The following is an 18,956-nucleotide window of genomic DNA, read 5'->3' as shown; positions in this document are numbered from 1 at the left end:
CACCGGATGGTTCAGGTCTCCTGGACAGGGGTCCCCTGAAAGGGCTGACCTCCAGGCACACCAGATCCTCCAGTGAGACCCTTACCCCAGGTTCCCAAGGCTGGAGAGCTACATTGGACTCTCATCTCCTTCTCAGAGTGCCCTGCAGGGACGTATGGCTATGGCTGCCGCCAGATATGTGACTGTCTGAACAACTCTACCTGTGACCACATCACCGGAACCTGTTACTGCAGCCCAGGATGGAAGGGGGCACGATGTGATCAAGGTAAGGATTCTAGTCACAGATGATTACTCAGGTGGAGACACTGCAGCTCAAAGAAGCTGAGTGATTCGCCCGAGGTTACCTATGTTAATATCTGTAGTAGAATATATTAGGATTTCCAAAGCTCATGACTTTTCCACTGTGCCTTCAATTTTTTCAGCTTTATTGAGATATGTGTGTTAGTCGCTCACTCGTGCCCAACTCTTTGCGAGCCCATGGACTGCAATCCACCAGGTTCCTCTGTCCATGAGATTTTCCAGGAAAGGATACTGGAGTGGGTTGCCATTTCCTGGGGATCTTCCCAACCCAGGGATCGAACCCGGGTCTCCTGTACTGCAGGCAAATTCTTTACCGACTAAGCTACAAGGGAAGCCCTATTGAGATATAATTAGATGTAAAAAAGCAACACACACATATATAATTATACTTTGTATACACACACACACACATGTGTGTATATATATATTGGGTTGGGCAAAAAATTCGTAACAGTGTGCAGAGAAACCTGAATGAACTTTTTGCCAGCCCAATACAACACATATGTAAAAACCAAAGAATACCACTTGGTAAAATCTGATATATCTATACATCCATGAAACTATCACCACAATAAAAATAATGAATATATCATCACCCCCCAAAATTTCCTCATGCTGTTCCCGACCACCGCTGTCCTCTAGGTCTCAGGTGATAAGTGATCTACTTTCTGTCATTAGAGATTAGTTTGCATTTCTTAGAATTTCATATATGTAGAACCATACTCTCCTCTTTTTCATCTGATTTTATTTACTCAGCATAATTATTTTGAGATTGAACCATGTTGTTGTGTATCTCCATACTTCAATTCCTTCTGTTGCTGAATAATATTCTATTGCGTGGTTATACCGTAATTTGTTTACCCATCCATTCACCTGTTAATGGACATTTGGACTGCTTCCAGTTTGGGCTACTGCAGATAAAACTATTGTGAACGATAGTGTTTCAAGTCTTTGTGGCATCATAGGGTTTCTTTGGAGAAGGCAACGGCACCCCACTCCAGTACTCTTGCCTGGAAAATCCCATGGATGGAGGAGCCTGGTGGGCTGCAGTCCATGGGGTTGCTAAGAGTCAGACACAACTGAGCGACTTCACGTTCACTTTTCACTTTCATGCATTGGAGAAGGAAATGGCAACCCACTCCCGTGTTTTTGCCTGGAGAATCCCAGGGACGGGGGAGCCTGGTGGGCTGCTGTCTATGGGGTCACACAGAGTTGGACACGACTGAAGTGACTTAGCAGCAGCAGCAGCAGCAGCAGGGTTTCTTTTCTTTTGGGAAAGTTCATAGGAGTAGAAGGGTTGTATAGTGGTTGCATGTTTAGCTTTTTAAGAAACTTGTGCCCGTGGTTCTTAACTAGGATGCATGGCACAGTCATCTGGAAATACAGTAAACATAATCAGTCCTAATTGGGCAATTCTGATTCTGGGATAGGTGGCACCCTGAAGAAAGGTGGTTCAGAAACATGAGCGCTCCTAGTGCATGTGGTCTTAAACATACGGGTGATAAAGGCTTTAAAAAATTCATATAGAAATTTCATAAAATTCTTGTAAGTGGAATTATCTTAAACTGTACACTATGTGGGTATTTCTGTTTAACTTTCTTTCATAAAATAACTTTGACGTGTTCATGGTTTGTACTTGGCCGTCGTAAAAGTCTGACATTATATCCCACAGTCACGTCATTGTTACAATGCATTGTGCACTGTGATCACACTACATTGGCCTTGGCTGCTTTCAAGGCATGTTGTCTTATAAGAAGTTCCAGCATTTAGAATCATATGGTCATAGGGACACTTGAGCTGGAAGAACCTTCATGGAGGCCAGTTTCCTCTTTTACAGATGATGAAACTGCAGCCTAGGAGCTTAAGGGAAAGTTCAAAATGTATGAATCAATTTTTTTTAGATGCCAGGTTTCTTGACTCTCAGCTCATATCACTTGTGTCTTCACATGATGGAACTTGAGAGAGAACTATGTAAAGTGAAATTTTGAATTTTAAAAAGTAAGGTTTTAGGTGAGGTGATGTTACCTGGTATTGGGACAGACCTTTCTGTCCTGGAAAATTCTGCATAGAATATATTTTCTGATATAAAAGGCCTATTGAAATTAGGACCAGACAGATCTGATCTTGGACTAGATTTATAATGGCTGCTGCTGCTAAGTCATTTCAGTCGTGTCCAACTCTGTGCAACCCCATAGACGGCAGCCCACAAGGCTCCACCATTCCTGGGATTCTCCAGGCAAGAACACTGGAGTGGGTTGCCATTTCCTTCTCCAGTGCATGAAAGTGAAAAGTGAAAGTGAAGTCGCTCAGTCATGTCCAACTCTTTGCGACCCGATGGACTGCAGCCTACCAGGCTCCTCCATCCATGGGATTTTCCAGGCAAGAGTACTGGAGTGGGTTGCCATTGCCTTCTCCGAGATTTATAATGGACTTACTCTTAATTGGAAGGAAAATTACTTTCCTCTTAGAAATGATAAAGAGAGACATAATATTAAGTTACAGACTTGAGTTAGCCACTCATAAGCTTAATGCTAGACAATAAATAAAAAACAATAAAAATTAGATAAATTGTTATCCTCAACTAATCTCTGGTCTAAGCATTTAATCAGAAATCTGGGAGATGCTCCCAAAGCCTACTGTTGAATCTTTGGGTTCTCTCTCTCTCTCTTTTTTTTTTTTTTTTTTTTTTTTGAGCCTTAGAAAATCCTTCTTCTGAACACGGACAAACCAACAACGTCCGAAAATGAAGAATGTTTGTTCTTCCTTCCTGCTCTGTTTTCAAAAGTTTCCAAATGAAGATTTCATGTACTGAAAATATCCAGTCTTTATTAGCACTGTGGGAGATTTTTGTAAATAGAGATCGAATATCTGTCTGGCACATGGTCATCCTTGCTCACATCTCTTTTCTTCCTTTTCTAGCTGGTGTTATCATAGTGGGGAATCTGAACAGCCTAAGCAGGACCAGTACGGCTCTCCCCGCTGATTCCTACCAGATCGGGGCCATCGCGGGCATCGTCGTTCTTGTCCTAGTTGTTCTGTTCCTCCTGGCATTGTTCATTATTTATAGACACAAGCAGAAGGGGAAGGAATCGAGCATGCCCGCAGTTACCTACACCCCCGCCATGAGGGTCATGAATGCAGACTATGCCATTTCAGGTGAGACTGGACTCGCTAGAGGCTTTTCACTCCATGAAAAGCGAGACTTCATCCCGGTTCTTTGAAACCGAGCGTTTGGCTGTGCTGCCCATTGGTACTGTCATTTAGCCTTGAGCAGCTTTTATGTTTGGAGAAGATGCATTGTTAGAGATGTGTTTTATGTGTCAATAATGGTAAAATCATCACTGTTTTCTCTTATGAGAGATTTCAAATTGAGTTCATTATATGGTTGCTTTAAATGTTGGAAATGTCAACCTAGAAGGAGCTTTGCTGGACGCCTGATCCCAAGCTGTTGTCACATGTGGGGGACGGAGGGGAGAGGAAGAGGTGGCCATAACTTCACCAAGGTCATGGAACAGATCAGAGAAAAAAACAGGTCTTCTGTCTTTGGCCTTGGGTTCTTCCCAGGTACCCTCCAGCCTGTCCTGGAGCCCATGTACATCATTAGCCACACAGCAACCAAGTCACATAAACAGTTTGGGGGGATTAGCAAGAACCAAGGCTGCTGCTAAGTTGCTAAGTCGCTTCAGTCATGTCCAACTCTGTGTGACCCCATATATGACAGCCCACAAGGCTCCCCTATCCCTGGGATTCTCCAGGGAAGAACACTGGAGTGGGTTGCCATTTCCTTCTCCAATGCATGAAAGTGAAGTTGCTCAGTCATGTTCAACTCTTTGCGACCCCATGGACTGCAGCCCACCAGGCTCCCCCGTCCATGGGATTTTCCAGGCAAGAGTACTGGAGTGGGGTGCCATTGCCTTCTCCGAAAACCAAGGCTGTTCTTTAATAAAACACCTGAATCTTCCTTTTCGTCACAAGACCCCATAAAGGTAAATCTTTAAGTGATGCATTCAGTCTTCAGAAGATTCATATAAGTGAAGAATTTGAAAACTTAAGGTATTTGTTAATTTGGGGGCGATCAGTGAAGGGTTTCAGGTTTATACATAAAGTGATTCTGCGGGAATCCATAAAGTAGCTGATTTACTTAGTGGTGCGTTTTTAGTGCAGAGTATTGTCTGGACTTCCCTGGTGGTCCAGTGGCTAAGACTCCATGCTCCCAATGCAGGGGGCCTGACTTCAATCCCTGATCAGGAAACTAGATCCTACATGCTGCAACTAAAACCCAGCACAGTTAGATAGATGGATGGATGGATGGATGGATGGATGGATGGATGGATGGATGGATGGATGGATGAATGGATGGATGGATAGGTAGGTAGGTAAGTATATAGACTGATTTATAAGTAGGTAGAGAAACAGAAAGAATATTGTCTCAAGAACTCAAGTGTTTAAACACAGAGGGAAGTTACAGTGGAAGAAACTTCAAAGCAATGCCTTCCCAGCTTGTACAAGCCCCAGAGCAGAGAGCAGTTGTTGGTGGATGCTTTCAGACTTTTCCAGGAAGTGGGCAGAAAGGCAGGCGCCTGCTGCTTCCACAGGCTTTGCTGAGCATGCCGGGCAGGAGGGGATTCTGCCCGCTTGTGATCTGGAATCAGTCCAAACATTTGTTCTTGTTGCTTCGCTTCCCTCTTTCCCACACACGTTTAAGGAGCCTGCCATCTTAACCGTTTCCTTCTTTGTTGTCAGAAACCCTTCCTCATGGCAGCGGTGGAAATGCTAACAGCCATTACTTCACCAATCCCAGTTACCACACGCTCACCCAGGGTGCCGCATCCCCTCACGTCAACAACAGGGACAGGATTGCCAAGGTGAGAGGAGATGGTCCAGGTCACTGAGGGCGGGGAAAGAGCAAGGAATGGGCGTGCCCGAGGGCTGCGGTTGGCCAGCTGCCATTCCACATACGTACATCAATTATCTCACTTATTCCTCCAAACAATCCCATGGGTGTGTATTAGGATCCCAAGTTTACTGACAAAAAAGCCCTAAGTAACGGGGAACTTAAGTCACTTCCAAACAGCTTGTGAGTGAGGCTGCAGTGAGGTGAGTCAGTCTCTCTGTCTCTGTAACTTGTACTGTTTCCATTGCACCTCTTTTGGAAAGTGTTTCTAATATTGCATGTGGTTTTAAAATAATGTCTCACAGCAGACCTATAGCAGACTCCGGCCTGGGTAAAACTGGCAGGTTTGTCTTTTGTGATCACCTTCTAGTACCTTTTCCTGGCCACCTCTACTTGGGTAATGACAACAATAATAATATGCATTTATTTATTTTGATTGAACCATATGAAATTGCAGTTTTGTGGGTAAAAAGTTACCAAAAAAAAAAAAACAACCTAATACTATGTGCCAGGCATTTCTAATCATTTTACAAATATAAATTTGTTTAATCTTTATACCAATCCTATGACTTGAGTGATTATCCCATTTTACAGAGGCCCAGAGAGATTGGAGGCCCAGGGCTGTCTAGAAACTGGAGCAGCTCCCCTGGACCCATCCAGCTCACCACCAGGCCTGTTCCAGAGTGCTCTGAAATCCCAAACATTTCTCCCTTCCAACTGTGCTCGAGTTATATTTTCGATCTCCGTTGTCTAATTCCAGCTCTCTATTAGAAGAAAGCCAAGCTAATTAAATTATTCAGTTGCAATTAAATTAATGCAGCTAGATTTTAATTATAGTACCTCATAGTTAAATAGCATTTCATATTCTCCAGAGACTTTGGTATTTATCATACAATGTGTTCTCATTCCCATTCAGGGAGGGAGCAAAGTTGATCATATTATCTTCATGCTTATAGCTAAGAAAACTGCTAAGAATGACTCATACATGATTATACAGTGTTTGATGGGAAGGCTCAGAAATTGGGTTGTTTTTTTTTTTTTTTCAGTTCAAAGTTCCATGTATGTAAATCCAAGTGAGGCCTAATTGGCACAGAGAAACAACTTAAAATGTAGAAGTAAGGTGATGGAGGGAATGGTTAGGGCTGAGGGGCACCTACTCCTGCTGCCTCTAAGTCCCACCAGGTCAGAAGCGGTCACCTCTGTCCCTTGGTGCATCCTCATGTAAGGACCAGTCCTTGATACGCTCCATGGACCTGCTTTCCCTAGATGGATAACACTGCACTTCGCCATATTGTATTTTCTTTCTTAAATCTTTTTGTTGTTTATATTTTTAACAGTCAAAAAATAATCAGCTGTTTGTGAATCTGAAAAATGTGAATCCTGGGAAGAGAGGCCCTGTGGTAGATTACACAGGCACACTGCCTGCAGACTGGAAACACGGCGGCTACCTCAACGAGCTCGGCAAGTTCCCCATCCCCCAACCTCCACCAGCATCTTTATCTCTTAGTCACTCCAAACACTCAGAGAGCCACAACAGTGCCAAAGCAACTATCGAAAATATGCACAGAAAAAGAAAGACATAGTGTTACACCTAATGCCTGTGTGGGGCTATTACTGTCCTAGGTGCTTTATTTATTCAACATGTATTGAGTTCTTACTGTGAACAAGGAATCAATAAAGAGACAAGGATCACTGCCTGCTTGTGGCTTACACCCCACCTTTCCATGTATCAGCTCAATTCTCACAGGTACTGCTGTAGGTACCATGCTTAGCATCATCATCTCCCTGCTCCCGTTGTGACACTGAGTCATAACAAGGTTAAGTCAGCTGTGGAAGTCCTCAAGGCCTGTGATGTGGCAGAGCTGGGATTTGAACCCCGCCAGCTTGGTTCCCGCGTGTGTGCTTCTCTCTGCTCTCTGCTACACAGGTTCCATCCCTGCAGGAGAGCATGGCAACCCACTCCAGTATTCTTGCTGGAGAATCCCATAGAGGAGCCTGCTGGGCTACAGTCCATAGGGTTGCAAAGAGTCAGACACGACTGAAGCGACTTAGCACACACATACACAAAATGAGGTACCTTTACTTGAGGCCCTTTCCTCTTTTAGGTGAGAAAATGGGGATATCATTGGGAATATAGTGAGTCAGAGGTTCTCAAACATCTGGGAATCAGAACACTTTCATATAGTACCCGTGGCTGATTCATGTTGATGAATGGTAAAAACCACCACAATGTTGTAATTAGCCTCCAATTAAAATAAATAAGTTAATTTAAAAAAAAGTAATCAAGGATCCCCAAGAGCCCTTACTAACATGGGTTATATTTATTGATATTTGCCATAGTAGAAATAAAATCTGAGGGCTATTTATTAGTTTATTGATTATAGCAAGTCTTATTTCCTGATAATATAAAATGTATTTTTGTGAAAAATGACTACTTTTTTCAAAATGAAACAACAAAAAAATTACTGAGAATAATGGTCACTGCTTAACACTTTTATGACATCTGGCTAAATAGAGGTCAGCTGAATTTTCATAGCTGCTCTGCGTCCAATCAAGAGTGATGTCACACTTGGTGTGGCTCCTGGGAAACTCCACCGTCCGCCTGAGAGAGGATAAGAGTGGAAAGGACAAACAGCGTGGTAGTAGGACGAGAATTGTTTTAACCTCAGGGCCCTCTTGCAGAGGGCCTGGGGTGACTCCACTTAAATAACTGCTGTGACTCCCCATTGAGCGTGTGGTATATTCTTATTCTCAGGGAGGAGCTCCACATAGTAACTAACATGGGTGCAGTGTCTTATGGTCACTTTCCTATGTATTGAAAGCAAACCCTTTCATATGTATTTATTTAATGATAAGGTTGGAAGGAAGTCCCATTAATTTGGAATTTCAGATAAGAAATAATTTTTGGATAAGTATATCCCAAGTATCGCACAAGACACACTTATTCAAAAAATTATTTGTTGTTTCTTTAAAATGCAAATTTAACTGAACTTGCTGTGTTTTTGTTTGCTAAATCTGGCACCCCTCACTGTGTGGGCCCTTCCACAAATCTTGTTTTATAAAGGAAGAAACAGGTTAACTCTTGTCTAAGATTTCATGGAAGGAAGATGGTAAAACTTGGTCTCATAGTTGGTCTTCTCCCCACTCCCTCTCCGATCCTTCTGTAAACACCTTAGATGTCAATTCATCTAAGCCACTTGCAGGAACCATGTGTGGGCTCTGGAATCCCCTATTACTATGGTAATAGAAAATAAGTTCAAATTCTTAGCTTTTATCTGAATTCTTCACTAACATTATCAATAGGATGTGTACGTCTACACACTTACAGTAAAATTATTTATATACCAGATTTACATTATAGTAATTGGTGAAATCATTTAAGTTTAGGAAGGTTAATAATCTAGCTCAAAGAAGTACATGAATTGTGTGTGTTGTGTGTGTTCCTCGCTCAGTCATGTCCAACTCTTGGCGACTCCATGGACTGTAGCCCACCAGGCTCCTTTGTCCGTAGGATTCTCCAGGCAAGACTACTGGAGTGGGTTGCCATCTCCCTCTCCAAAAAGGGTGATGAAAGTGTGTAAAATCAAGATGATAACTGTACTTAGTAAAATACCACCCAGCACTAATGAGGGAAAAATTCTCTCATTCCATCTCCACTTAATGGAGTTTGTCCTGATTCCAGAATACACAGTCACTGTAATGGTCACATATAAATTTCTCTGCTTTCTGTCTCAGTGAGACCCAAGGGGCTGATTATTAGGAACATAAAATCTTCATTGGAAATTCTGGATCTCCTTGGTTTGTTCCCATCCAAAAGTAATTCTGCATTTAATATCCCTGTGAAGTTGTGGCGTAGAAAGTCTTCTCTTACAAAGAACAGAATGTGGCTTATTATGGATAATGAAGTGTGCAGTGTTTTAAATGATGGAAAAGTTGTGATGCTGTCTGAAAGAGCCCAGAATTTGACGCAAAGGCCCTGAAATCAATTCCTGGTTCTATGGTATGACACTTGCACTCACCCTCTCAAGACTGATTTGTTCATTTGTAAAAAAAATATAGATCCAGTCCCATCACTTAATGGCAAATGGAAGGGGAGAAAATGGAAACAGTGACAGATTTTATTTTCTTGGGCTCCCAAATCACTGCAAATCATCTCTGTAGTCATGAACTTAAAAGACCCTTGCCCCTTAGAAGAAAAGCTATGGCAAACCTAGACAGAGTATTAAAAAGCAGAGACATTCCTTTACTGATCAAGGTCTGTATAGTTAAAGTTTTTCTAGCAGTCATGTACATATGTGAGAGTTGGACCATTAAGAAGGCTCAGTGCTGAAGAGCTGATGCTTTTGAATTGTGGTGCTGGAGAAGACTCTTGAGAGTCCCTTGGGCCACAAGGAGATCCAGCTAGTCAATCCTAAAGGAAATCAACCCTGAATGTTCATTGGAAGGACTGTTGCTGAAGCTAAAGCTCTAATACTTTGGCCACCTGATACAAAGAGCTGACTCACTGGAAAAGACCCTGATATTGGGAAAAATTGAAGGCAGAAGGAGAAGGGGGTAGCAGAGGTTAAGATGATTGGATAGCTTCACCGACTCAATGGGCATGAATTTAAGCAAACTCCAGGAGATGTTGGAGGACAGAGTAGGCTGGCGTGCTGCAGTCCATGGAGTTGCAAAGAGTCAGACACAACTGAACAACAAAAACACACAAAAAAAAATAGAGATAAGGATCATGTTCTGGCTTGTTGTATGAAGTAGATTAATTTGAGCATTTGAAAACACCTCTTCAGAGACTGAGACAGATGGGAGTTTATGAGAAAGCCCACTTGCTCCTTTGTTAAAACTGCGCTCTGATCAGCCAGGGCAGAAGAGAGGGAGTCTGCCAAGCATGGCTAATCTCATAGCCCCACTCTTATTCCCTAAGTTGCTATCCTTCCATGTTGCTTTCATCCCTTGGGGAAGGCTAGACCTTGCACAGCCAAGATCAAGATGGACATTTAAAAAGACTTAGCCACAGCTTGGAGGTGGCCAAGAGAATTAGGCAAAGGGTAGTGTAGACTTCCTTGATTAAGCTGCTCTCAGGTCACAGCCGCTACTCGTCTTCATGGGGTCACTTTAATAAGTCCAGGAATCCCTCAGAGCAGCCTCACTTCTGATAGCAACTACAAATTTGAAGGTCTTCAAGACTGCCCTGGGATCAATAATTTACTATAAAGACAGAACTCACTGAAAGCTGTTACACTCATGGTTACAGTTTATCGCAGCAAAAAGATACAGATTAAAATCACAGGGGGCAGAGTCCAGAAAAGTTCACAGTGTGAGACTTCCAGTTGTCCTTTTCCAGTGGAATCATAGGAAGTGCTAACTTTTCCTAGCAACAATGTGTGACAGCACGCAGGGTGTCGCCAACCAGGGAAGCTCACTTCAGCATCAGTGTATAGGGTTTTAGGGGGCCTTGGTCACAGAGATATGGTTGACTGTCCATCTGGTTGACTTTAGTCTTCAGTCCATCTGGAGGGTGAGCTGATACCAAGTGGCTCAACCCCCTCACATAAATCACTGTTGTTAGACTGTCCAGGCCCCCAAGTAAAAGAAACACTCGTATTGGGCAGGACATTCCAAGGACTTAGAGATCACCTCTCAGGAACCAAGGGCAAAAAGGCCAGATCTCTTTATGGTAAGGCAAATTCTTCACCACGCACCCTTTTATCCTGTCTTCCTGAACAACTTGGTGCCTTTCCCACCATCTGGGAGCTTGCCTGGCTATTCTTCACATACCAGACTCAAGAGAGCACGCCTGAGAGGTAGACATCCCTGTTTCGTGTCCTCTAACAGTTGATAGTAGACACGTACTCTCTCCTTCAGGGATCCTCCCTCTTTCTCCACAAATGTGTATCCCCAGGGAATATCACCCTCTGAACTTGAGTTTAATATCACTCTAAGAAAATAATGCACAGACATGCCATGCAGGGAAGTAATTTTCTTACCCTTCTCAGAGTTATTTGAATATTCATCACAAGTTACTACTTTACTTTCTGTTTTTAACCTAAATCCATAACATTCTGTTAAAGAATAACTGCAGATACCTTGGATTGCTTACAGATAGGCTGCAGCTGAGGGTGTTGTGACACACGAAGTGTTATGGTAACTGATTGGTGCAGCCACTATGGAAAGCAGTATGGAAGTTCCTTAAAAAACTAAAAGTAGAGCTACCATAGGGTCTAACACGGCTTCCCCGGGGGCTCAGTGGTATAGGATCCGCCTGCCACTACAGGAGATGTGGGTTAAATCCCTTTGGTTGGGAAGAATGCCCGGGAGAAGGGCATGGCAACCCACTCCAGTATTCTTACCTGTGAAATCCCACGGACAGAGGAGTCTGATGGGATACAGTCCACGGGGTCACAAAGAGTCAGACACAACTGAAGTAACTGCACGTATGCATGCACATATGATCTAACAATCTCACTCTTGGACATATATCCAGATGAAACTATAATTCAACAAGATACATGCACTCCACGTTCATAGTAGCACTATTCAAGTAGTCAAGACATGGAAGAGACTTAAATGCCCAAAGACAGATGAATGGATAAAGATGTGGTATGCATGTGTGTATTACTACATATGGAATACCACTCAGCCATCAGAAGAATGAAATAATGCATTTTCAGCAACATGGGTGGACCTAGAAATTACCATACTATATGAAGTAAATCAATCAGATAAAGCCAAATACCGTGTGATATCACTTATATGTGGAATCTTTAAAAATGATACACGTGAACTTATTTACAAAACAGAAATATACCCACAGACATAGAAAACAAATTTATGGTTACCAAAGGGGGAAGAGGGTGGGGCGAGGAATAAATTAGGAGTCTGGGATTAGCACATATAAACTACTGTATGTAGATTACAAAGCCCTACTGTATAGGGAAAGTACAAGGGTTAATCAGGCAGTTGTGTCTGATTCTTTGGGACCCCAAGGACTGTAGCCCACCAGGCTCCTCTCCATGGAATTCTCCAGGCAAAAATACTGGAGTAGATAGATATCCATTCCCTTTTCCAGGGAATCTTCCCAACCCAGAGATCGAAACTGGGTCTTCTGCATTGCAGGCAGATTCTTGAGGAAACAATGTTCACTATCTTAAAATAATCTATAATGAAAAAATATATGTATAACTGAATCACTTTGCTCTACCACAAAAACTGACACATTGTAAATCAAGTATATGTCAGCAAAATCAATATTTAAAAAAAGTATTACGGTAACTGAAATACTGTTCATCTATACGACACCTTAGCATTTACAACGCCTTTCCATATGGTCTGTTTCACTTTATGTTCACAACAACCCTGTGAGGCTTAGAAGGTGAGTTGTGTTTTCCCTGTTTTAGAGATAATGACAATTGAGGCTCAGCAAGTTGAATGTCTTGCGTAAAGTCATGCAGCTAACAAGTGATGGAGTCCCAGTCCGTTGTCTCAAGTCTGCCTGGCTGTGTCCTTTCCACTGAGCAACCTTGAATCAAGTCAACCTTCATGGTTCATTGGTTCCTCGGTGTCCACCCCATGTTGACCAGCCTTTCCCAAAGCCACTGAAACAGGCAGGAGAAAGCTCAGGATGATCCATAACATTTTGTTAACTCTGAAGTACTGCAACATCTGACCCAAGTGATCCAGTGTCGAGGTTTGGAGAACAAGCAGCCTTGGTTATTTCCTGCAGTGGGGAGACTGTGGGTGTCCAAACCATCATATTCCAGTGACCTGAGAATATTAGATGGGTTTTCCCTTCCTTTTTTTTTTCCTCTTCCTTTCAGTTCTCACTGGATTTTTTTTTCTTCCTTTGTCACAGGTGCTTTTGGACTTGACAGAAGTTATATGGGAAAATCCTTGAAAGGTATTGCCTGAATTTGCAGAAGAAATACATTTATCAGAATCACAATTTAAAATGTTTTTTAATCTCAGAGACAAAAATAATTTGTTAAACCAGAAAAATTGGCGCTCCAGAGAAAAGGTAGCATTGTTACTGGGGTGCGTGCATGCGTGCTAAGTTGCTTCAGTCATATCTGACTCTTTTGTGACCCCATGGACGATAGCCTGCCAGGCTCGGTTCTGTCCATGATATTCTCCAGGCGAGAGCACTAGAGTGGGTTACCATGCCCTTCTCCAGGGGATCTTCCTGACCCAGGGATCGAACCTGCATCTCTTATGTCTTCTGCATTAGCAGGTGGATTCTTTACCAGTAGTGCCGCCTCGGAAGAGAGTTAGTGTGGTAAATTACTCTTACAAACCCGCAGCCAGGTTTGACTGCCAGCAAGAGTGTGAACGTAGGTGGATCCTGTGAGAGCAGAAGTTTTAGAGAACCAAGATCTTAGTTTGCTGGGAAAACATGCATAATTCCCCTCAAAGAAATATGGCTTATGGAGAGAGAGAAATATGAAGAAGGAAGAAGCAGGGAAAAGACAAAGAGGTCAGCCTGGTTACATGTTCACTGAAGACAGCTTTTTGAGAAGAATTTGAATAATAACTTCATGTGCCTAGACCTGAGGTTTTACGAGGAAGACTTACAGCGCAGTAGCCTTCCTCACCATCAAAACAGAACCTCCTTGTGCTCCTGGAGCCAGCAACATGTGAGGTCTTGGTTGAAGCCTTTGAGGATCCAAAGACTATTAGTAAAATAGAGTGGAGTTAATTTTATTTGAGTGTGATAATAAAAGGGGTTTTCCTGGTGACTCAGCTGGTAAAGAATCCACCTGCAATGTGGGAGACCTGGGTTCGATCCTTGGGTTGGGAAGATCCCCTGGAGAAGGAAACGGTTACCCACTCCAGTATTCTGGCCTGGAGAATTCCATGGACTATATAGTCCATGTGGTTGCAGAGAGTCAGAAAATGAAATCAAATCCATGATGTTTGCACTGACCCTCACCTTAGAGAGGAGACACAATTACTTTGTGGTTGGGTAATTTTATATCTGGTTTTCTCCAAAATAAGTGGAGAATGGATAGTATTCTTTTCGTCGTTAGAAATGATAGAAAACTAGATGCAAAGAAAAAGAAGTAATCTGTTAATCGCCAAGAAAATAAATGTTGTTGCCTATGAAATAGCATTTGCTTTTCACCCCTCTGTCTCTCTTCACAGACCTGGGGAAGCATTCTGAATATAATTCAAGTAACTGCTCCCTAAGCAGTTCTGAAAACCCATATGCCACTATTAAAGACCCACCTATCCTTATTCCCAAACACTCAGAGTGTGGTTATGTGGAGATGAAGTCACCAGCGCGGAGAGATTCCCCATATGCAGAGATCAATAACTCAGCTTCTGCCAACAAGAATGTCTATGAAGTTGGTAAGTTTTCTTAACCAAAGAAAGAATCTAGTGAATGAGAATATTCTTCTGAAACAGTTTTAAAGTCCTTGAGAATACAGTAGTTGCAGTTTATATACATTTTATGGTAAATAATGGTCTGTATTTTAAATTCAGCCTGTGTTTATGGTGATCATATTAGTTGGTGTCAAATGAACTTTCCAGGAAAAATACTATTTCGAAAAGTCAAAGTAGGTTTTTTCTTACCTCACTGGTTATCCATCTTTTGTTTTGTAACCATAGTGAATATTTTAGCATGCATGTGGAACAGCGTATGTATCATATTAGCTAATATGTTGAGTTAGCCAAAACAAATGGTTCAAGTGGATTAAACAGATGGTTCCATTTCCTGGTTGCATCCATTATACCAATATAATGCTTTTAACAGAATTTTAACATTTTACTTTTAGATTTGTCTAATAGATCAGTAATATTCCCAGCTGTGAATCTGATACCAATTAATAAGAATTCAATTAATATTATTTTGATTGCCCCTTGCACATCCATTTGAGGAAGCTAAAACATACCAGAGCAATCCTGGGCTAGATAGTAGAGCTTTATATTTTCATTTTTCTTTCTCCATATCTTTCCTAGTATTTATGATTTGAACCTAAAAAAATTCTCTATTCTAGTTGATCCTTGAACAACATGGGTTGGAACTGCATGAATCCACTTATACACAGATTTTCTTCACTAGTAAATGCTACACTTCTATGCACTCTTCTGTTGGTTCAATCCAAGGATGTGAGATGGTAAATAGTGGGGCCAATTTAAAAATTGACTATGGATTTTAAGTTGTGGTGGGTTGGGGTTATGTGTGGAGCAGCCCTAACCCTGAGTTGTTCAAGGGTCAACTGTCCTTGTAAATGAAGTGACTTATTTAACTCTGGTCACCAGCCATTCATTTTATGCCATAGAAATGTCACAGAAAGATATGTGACTCTTTTTACAGTAGTAAGACAGCTTTTTAAAGTGGAAACCAGGATGAACTAAATTCATTTTTGGAAGTGAGCAGCAGTTCCCTTTTGAATTGTCCCCTAAGCCCACCACTGTGAGATGGGAACACAGCTGGAAGCCTGAGTTCTGAACCCTAAAGCTGTGACCTTGTTACACATTTCCATGAATCAAGTGATCGCCAAAGACCTTGTTGCTGTTACCTGTACAGGAAGGGGCTTGGACTAGATTATCTCCCAGGTTTTACAGACAGTGATTCATGTCCAGGGTTTCTTTATATTCCCTTGATGTCTTCATCCCAACCACACAGTCACCCTTTGTTCTGAACATCGTTTGTAAGTGTCAGTGGGTTACCAACCACAGAGTACTCACCTCTATGGTATTACACAAGGACTGTTTGTTTTTAAAAATACTTTCTTATATTTTTATGAACATTCCTCTGGCGTGTTTGATATTTGCATGAATTGCCATATTGTATATTTTTAAATTTCCTGTTGTTTATCAATTAATGTGTCCCTGGTTGTCACAGAACCTACAGTGAGTATTGTCCAAGGAATATTCAACAATAATGGGCATCGCACGCAGGATCCATATGACCTCCCAAAGAACAGTCACATCCCTTGCCATTACGACCTGCTGCCAGTCCGAGACAGTTCATCCTCCCCCAAGCAAGAGGACGGTGGCAGCAGCAGCAGCAGCAGCAGTGAATGACACCAAAGACCACTGGGTAGCCACTGGACCCCTTTCCAGAACTGCAGTTCGGTTCTTCTCCATCCTCAAGTTTGCCACCCTATGTGAATGTTAATCTACTTCGCAGGCAATTGTTGGAGATGAACCCAAAAGCTCAAAGCTGAGGCTAACTGACCATAGGTCCTTCTTATACAGGTGGCTCAGAAGGAGATATCAATGTGATTTCCCATTTTTGTTAGTATTAGAACTGCACCCATGAAGCATGACTTATTGTAAAATCTTGGCTAAAAGCATGACCGTGCAAGACTCTTTCAGAGACACGGGTTGCAGTGGATGTTGGTATTGTTGCTTGAAAAATTAAAATTTAAATATTTTCTTTCTCATTTGCATCATAGAATTGTACCTAGGATTGTGCATTTCACCATGAAATTTACTTCATTAAAGTGTCACATGCTCAACACATAGAAGAAAAGGGCCATCTCATCGAGTCCTTATTGTTTAACGTTTTTCAGCAGGACTCATTATTATAAGAATAATAGGAACCCAGCAGGAAACATTCTGTCAAGTGACATTACTGGACAGACTCCACATAAACTCTAGAGGGGCAGAGCAAATTTACATATGAAAACTTTAGACTTTTTTTGTAGGATGAGGACATGTACATTTAGAATTACTTTAGAAGTAATAGAATTACTGCAGCAATGAATACACAGATGTGCCAGACAGAAATGCTTCTCTGTTTCTTGGCCCATTTTAGATCCAAGACATTATTCTGATCACTGTCCCAATCATACGCATTGACCACTTGAGATCCATAACATATCAATAATTATTTCATACATACAGAAATGAAATAATTTTATTTTTGACAGATTGGATTGAATGAGTGTCTAATGATTGGAAAAGGTTGTAAATGTTAGGTGTAAGATGATGCTTAAGTTTTGTAAGCCATTAGTAATACATGCTGTAATATAGAATTAGCAGAAAGTTTTGATTAAGTTTTCCCTAGAAGTGACCGAAATATTTTTGTGCATATTTGAGAAAAGGGCACTTTCCTTTGATTAATTGTTGATTTAGAGAAACTATGCTTAAGCTGGTCTTTTGCATTGCTAATATGACATGTACCCCATTTTTCATTAATTTGTATTTCCATTTTTAAGTTGTATATTCTATGTTTTGTAGTGTTTGGATTGTTAATGAAAAAATATTATATGTTTATTGTTTCTTGTGTTATGGCCACTTTTCTTTTTGCTTCAGAAAGATGTATTGCTCTTGTTTCTTTTGGAGGGAAGAGAAGAAGATATATAAGTCGAATCCATTAAAATGGGGCCTTACTAAAATAGTATAGTAATAAGTAAATGATTTATAATGGTAATGGAGAAGCATTTAAATATTCCAAAATGGAGTTCCTCTTGATCTGTGGGTCCTGAGTTTTGGTTAAACCAAAGGGAAGAGGAAGGGGGAATCACTACAGACTGATCTTACTGAAGACCTTCATTAGGGAGATCATATCCAAACTGGGACACTTTTGAAAGTAAATGAAGGCATTATGAGTAATTATCCTGCATTGGGCTTAAATGTGCACTCTAACAGGCCAACCAGAAGAGATATTCACCTTGTGTATTCTTAATGTAGTTAACATTTTTCACTCCAAGGGAGTTACCTCAGGAGAATGCTGATTCCATGCAAGGAAACCAGTTTCTCTTGGATGTACCTGGGCAACCTGAAGGGCTGAAAGCTGAATGAAGAAGCAATTTTGTAAGAGAAAACAGTGGCCATTCATCTTTTAAAGACGTGAAAACCTATGTAGTGTCCTGTATCAGCAAGTCAATTCACAAATACATATTGTATTCGCATTCTGCCAGTAGTACACAGAAGGCATTGTCCTTGCCAGTCACCGAGTTGGGATATCCTGTGCTTTCATGTCATGCACCTGCACCTCTGATGTTGGTTTGATCAGGTGGATAAGAGAACAAATATACTTCTTTGATGGCTGTTTCTTTCAGGGAACTCCGAAGTTCATTCAGGGAAATGGGAATTGCCCGGAACACACCTTAGAAACAATTGATTTATTTCAACAGTGACCTGCTGGTTGGCCCTTGATTCTAGGGAATAGAGATCTAATTGAGACAATTGGGTTCATAACCACATAAGAGTCCTTTTTGGTTAGAAAAAAGAAGACAGCTTTCCACTTTTAAGATTCATCTCTTCAGAGTTCCATGGTAAGTTGAGATTTCCCATTACTCCCTGGAGATAAGTTAAAAAAAAAAAAAAGACACCTTTTTTTTTCCCTCATTCCCCTATTTTTAAAAAATGAAACCTTCATGTCCCAAGGCAACAGCACTGTAAATAGAAAACCTAGGAAACAGAGACGGGTCCAGAGGGGCACTGGTGTTCCTCCCCGTGCGATCTTTCTGACAGATCGCCTCCTCGGGATGGCTGGTGTCCTAAGACGACATTTGGACCGGAAGCAATTCCTACACACAGCATTGTGGATATTGTAAAACTACACGCTATATTTGAAGAGATCTAGTTGAAAGGTAAAAAAAGTCTAGATACTTTGATAAAGACTTGGGTAAAGATACCTTTGGGTAAAAACACTTGTCAGAATGAGAATTGGAGACAAAAGAATCTGACAGTTTTTCCCCTGAAATTACAGTGTTTGGGGCTTTTTCAGATATATCAAGTTTGAGTTAATGGTAATGTTATGCTTTGTACACAGTGAATCTGTTTTTATGACCTTTGAAAGTAAAGTCAC

At 41.4% G+C, this 18,956-nt stretch overlaps 1 protein-coding gene across 1 annotated transcript in view; it reads left to right on the top strand.

Annotated features, from left to right (window-relative positions):
• MEGF10 (multiple EGF like domains 10) overlaps positions 1 to 16,219 on the top strand; it is a 138,440-nt gene extending 122,221 nt beyond the window's left edge. Inside the window, exons 18-24 of the mRNA XM_068981027.1 lie at positions 137 to 265; positions 3,220 to 3,456; positions 5,044 to 5,165; positions 6,532 to 6,655; positions 13,044 to 13,088; positions 14,330 to 14,536; positions 16,038 to 16,219. Of these exons, the coding sequence (XP_068837128.1) occupies positions 137 to 265; positions 3,220 to 3,456; positions 5,044 to 5,165; positions 6,532 to 6,655; positions 13,044 to 13,088; positions 14,330 to 14,536; positions 16,038 to 16,219 (1,046 nt within the window). The remainder of the gene's footprint in view (positions 1 to 136; positions 266 to 3,219; positions 3,457 to 5,043; positions 5,166 to 6,531; positions 6,656 to 13,043; positions 13,089 to 14,329; positions 14,537 to 16,037) is intronic.
• Positions 16,220 to 18,956: the final 2,737 nt, after the last annotated feature.

This window comes from Capricornis sumatraensis, chromosome 9 (assembly GCF_032405125.1).
Source record: "Capricornis sumatraensis isolate serow.1 chromosome 9, serow.2, whole genome shotgun sequence".
Taxonomy (NCBI): domain Eukaryota; kingdom Metazoa; phylum Chordata; class Mammalia; order Artiodactyla; family Bovidae; genus Capricornis; species Capricornis sumatraensis.
The sequence above is the reverse complement of the archived record's forward strand: the minus strand, read 5'-3'. Positions and strand labels throughout refer to the sequence as shown.